The following is a 3,056-nucleotide window of genomic DNA, read 5'->3' as shown; positions in this document are numbered from 1 at the left end:
CATATCTATGTATGTAATGTGGAGGAAAGAATGTGGCTGGTTGTGAATGGAAATAATAGATCAAGGAAATATGACCCAAAATTAAAATAAATATAGTGGTTGGATTTAAAAGGTTTGCATAACGGTGATATTTCATATATCTCTAAAACGAAAACAGGTACTTCAAATTTGTTTGGCACATTTTCATGTCCGGCATTTTGTTATATTAATTTAATTGTAAATCGTGGTGTTTAAAACACGTTACCCCTTTGAATGTAGTCTGTAACACAATTAAAACACATTAACAGATGTAAGCGTTTAGTAGTTGAATGTAATTTTACTGCATATATCTCAATAATTTATTTAGCCTGCGAAACTATGTTCTTCCGGCGAATTAGTTTCAATATACGCAGAAATAGTTTTCAACCTGCTTGTCTAATTTGGAATATGTATTCTGTTTTTGTCTAGGTTGTTTAAGTCCAAGGTTTCTCTAAACTGATAGATAGAAATGTACATTTTTTTACTTTAATCCTTTTAGAGGTGATGGGTGGTAGAAAGAAACGAGCATTACAATAGAGACCCATAATAATATCCAAACACACACACCACACACACACACACACACACACACACACACACACACACAACAAACATTATTCTGATTGCTGTCGTAATTTTAAGAGCCGTTTTAAATTAACTTGATTTTATTTCTCAAGTTGTGTGCGACTTTGTATACTGTATATTATTAATTGAAAATAGCAGGTGCAAAAGACAGTGGACTGAAGATAATTGAACACATGAGTCCAAAAGCAGTTTTAAACGGTTTTATTGAAATCTCATCCAGAAACACTGGGTTATAATAAATATATCAATAATCATCAATAATGTACAAAAATAAAGACACAATGTTGTCTTTGAGGCATGACAAAGTATTTCCCGGAAAAGCAAATATTTATAACATGGTATAATCACATAAGCCATACTGAATTAAGTAAAGGTGGACCAAAATAATAATAATAAACCTAATTAAAAACCAATTTACATTCTCAGCATTTTACAATAACATAAAAGACATACAGTTTTCCATTATTTCAAATCATATACAACCACGGAAATAAAACTTTGAGAAGAATGCAATCTCTAAATCCTTGTTACAAGGAACACAATACATTCTTAATTCTAGCAAATTGTGTCAATTCATTCTAAAACAAGACTCGGGATTAAACATGCATGCAATCTTTTTTTTTTTCAGAGATTTCAATGTTATTAACTTTTTTTTGACAAAACTGTAATGAAGATAAAGTTTGCCTTTCAGTTTCAAAACTAAAATATCCTAACAAAACCAAACGTGTATTTGATTCTGTGTAGTATAGAGACAATATATACATACTTAGAGTATGATGACTATAAAATAATGTGTTATGATAAGAACATTAAAGGCTGATACATTAATAACCATCAAGACATTTATCTTTGAAGCTTATAATTATTAGTCTAACCCCTTATTACAAGAAAAAAACATCATGTTGGTTTAAAGTGATAAAACATGGCCTGTATTTTTCAAAAGAAGCATGCATGTAAATAAAATTTCTTGTTGCAGTGTGCTTTTCCAAAATTCGCTTGATGCACAACATATACAATTGTATACTTATGTGCAGTCTTTTTTATATTTATACATCACATCTTACTTTACTAAGTCTTTTGTTTGTGATGAGAGTCTTGTCATGCCAGTAAGAGCAGAGAATGGAGGTGGTGGTACCTGGCAAATGGTACAGGGACAAGGTAAACCTGCCCAGTGTTGGAAACCGTTGCCCAGTTGGAGTGGAGGTGTGGGTGCTGTCTTCAGCAGTGAATGAGGTGCTCGGATTGAGGTAAGTCCTGGTAACGCTGCGGAGAGAGTAGACGGGGTTGTAGATGACAGGGCACTGCTCAGCAACGGGTGGACTTGGTGAGGGGGGTTCGAGTGTCCTGGGTGACAACCAGTTTGACCTATTGTCCCGCAATGAAAAGCGGAGTGATGTCCACCGTAAATCTCGCCGACCAGTCTTTTCATCTCATCGAGGGAACTGTTGAGCATCAAGATGTAGTTTCTGGCGAGCAACAGGGTGGCTATTTTGGAGAGCTTTCTTACCGAAGGTCCGTGTGCATAGGGCATAACCTCTCGCAGGCCGTCCATTGCCAGGTTTAAGTCGTGCATCCTCTTGCGCTCCCGCCCGTTGATTTTCAGACGGAGTTGCTGAACGTCTTGCTCTGAGCCCTGCTTCTTAAGTTTGTACTTGCCTCCCCCTGTCATCTGTTCCTCTATATTGGCGAGGTGCTCGCTTGTCATCTTCTGGAGCAGTTCGTTCTGAGAGGAAGACACTGAGTTAAATCTCGTGTCGCGGAGCTGATGGTCTCTGAGATACATTTCTTCCATGTCTGGTGATGACGCTCTGCTGGAAACAGAGCTGGAATCAGAATTCATTGCTTCTGGTGGGTATTAGGTCGCTTCCTTCTCGGTTTTTCTCTCTTTTTTTAAGTCACTTGGTCACCTGATGCTGCCGTTGGAAGTTTCCTTCCAGAGTTGTATTTATAAGGAGCTGCTTCCCTCTTTATTCATTGGGTTGTTTGCTTTAGTCGTGAAGAAGCACCTCTTGGTCTGGTTGAGGTAACACCGGAGCAGGGTATTTATAGAGCTGCTTGAAAGACATGAGACAAAAGGAGCTCTCCTATTCAGAATTGTCTTGTTTGGATGACGTGCCCATTATTCAGGGCGGTGCGCTTTGACTGTCCCATTTAGCGAGGAGCCCCTATTCATATTCATTGTGTTACCACCATACCACCAGGGGGGGGGGGGGGGGGGGGGGGGGGGGGGGGGGGGGGGGGGGGGGGCAACCTCACCGTGGAAACAATCACTCCTCAGCCAAGGCAACTACAAAACCAAGGCAACTACAAAATAGTTCTATACCTAGCCAAACGGTCCTGTTTCATTTTTAACTAATTGTATATTTAGTTACCAAATCCTTTAAAAAGTAGTTTTTTAATGGATATTTGTGTCAACTTTCGGAGGAATCAAAAACCGGATTTGTGGATTGATA

The 3,056-nt window shown here is 38.6% G+C and overlaps 1 protein-coding gene across 1 annotated transcript; it reads right to left on the bottom strand.

Annotated features, from left to right (window-relative positions):
- Positions 1-826: 826 nt before the first annotated feature.
- On the bottom strand, positions 827-2,687 carry LOC121316555 (oligodendrocyte transcription factor 3-like). The gene has a single exon (XM_041251600.1). The coding sequence runs from the start codon at positions 2,441-2,443 to the stop codon at positions 1,664-1,666; it is 780 nt and encodes a 259-aa protein (XP_041107534.1). The 5' UTR covers positions 2,444-2,687; the 3' UTR covers positions 827-1,663.
- Positions 2,688-3,056: the final 369 nt, after the last annotated feature.

This window comes from Polyodon spathula, chromosome 6 (assembly GCF_017654505.1).
Source record: "Polyodon spathula isolate WHYD16114869_AA chromosome 6, ASM1765450v1, whole genome shotgun sequence".
Classification (NCBI taxonomy): domain Eukaryota; kingdom Metazoa; phylum Chordata; class Actinopteri; order Acipenseriformes; family Polyodontidae; genus Polyodon; species Polyodon spathula.
The sequence above is the reverse complement of the archived record's forward strand: the minus strand, read 5'-3'. Positions and strand labels throughout refer to the sequence as shown.

Coding starts and splice junctions, on each gene's coding strand:
- LOC121316555 (XM_041251600.1), bottom strand. CDS start 2,443: ATGAATTCTGATTCCAGCTCTGTTTCCAGCAGAGCGTCATCACCAGAC.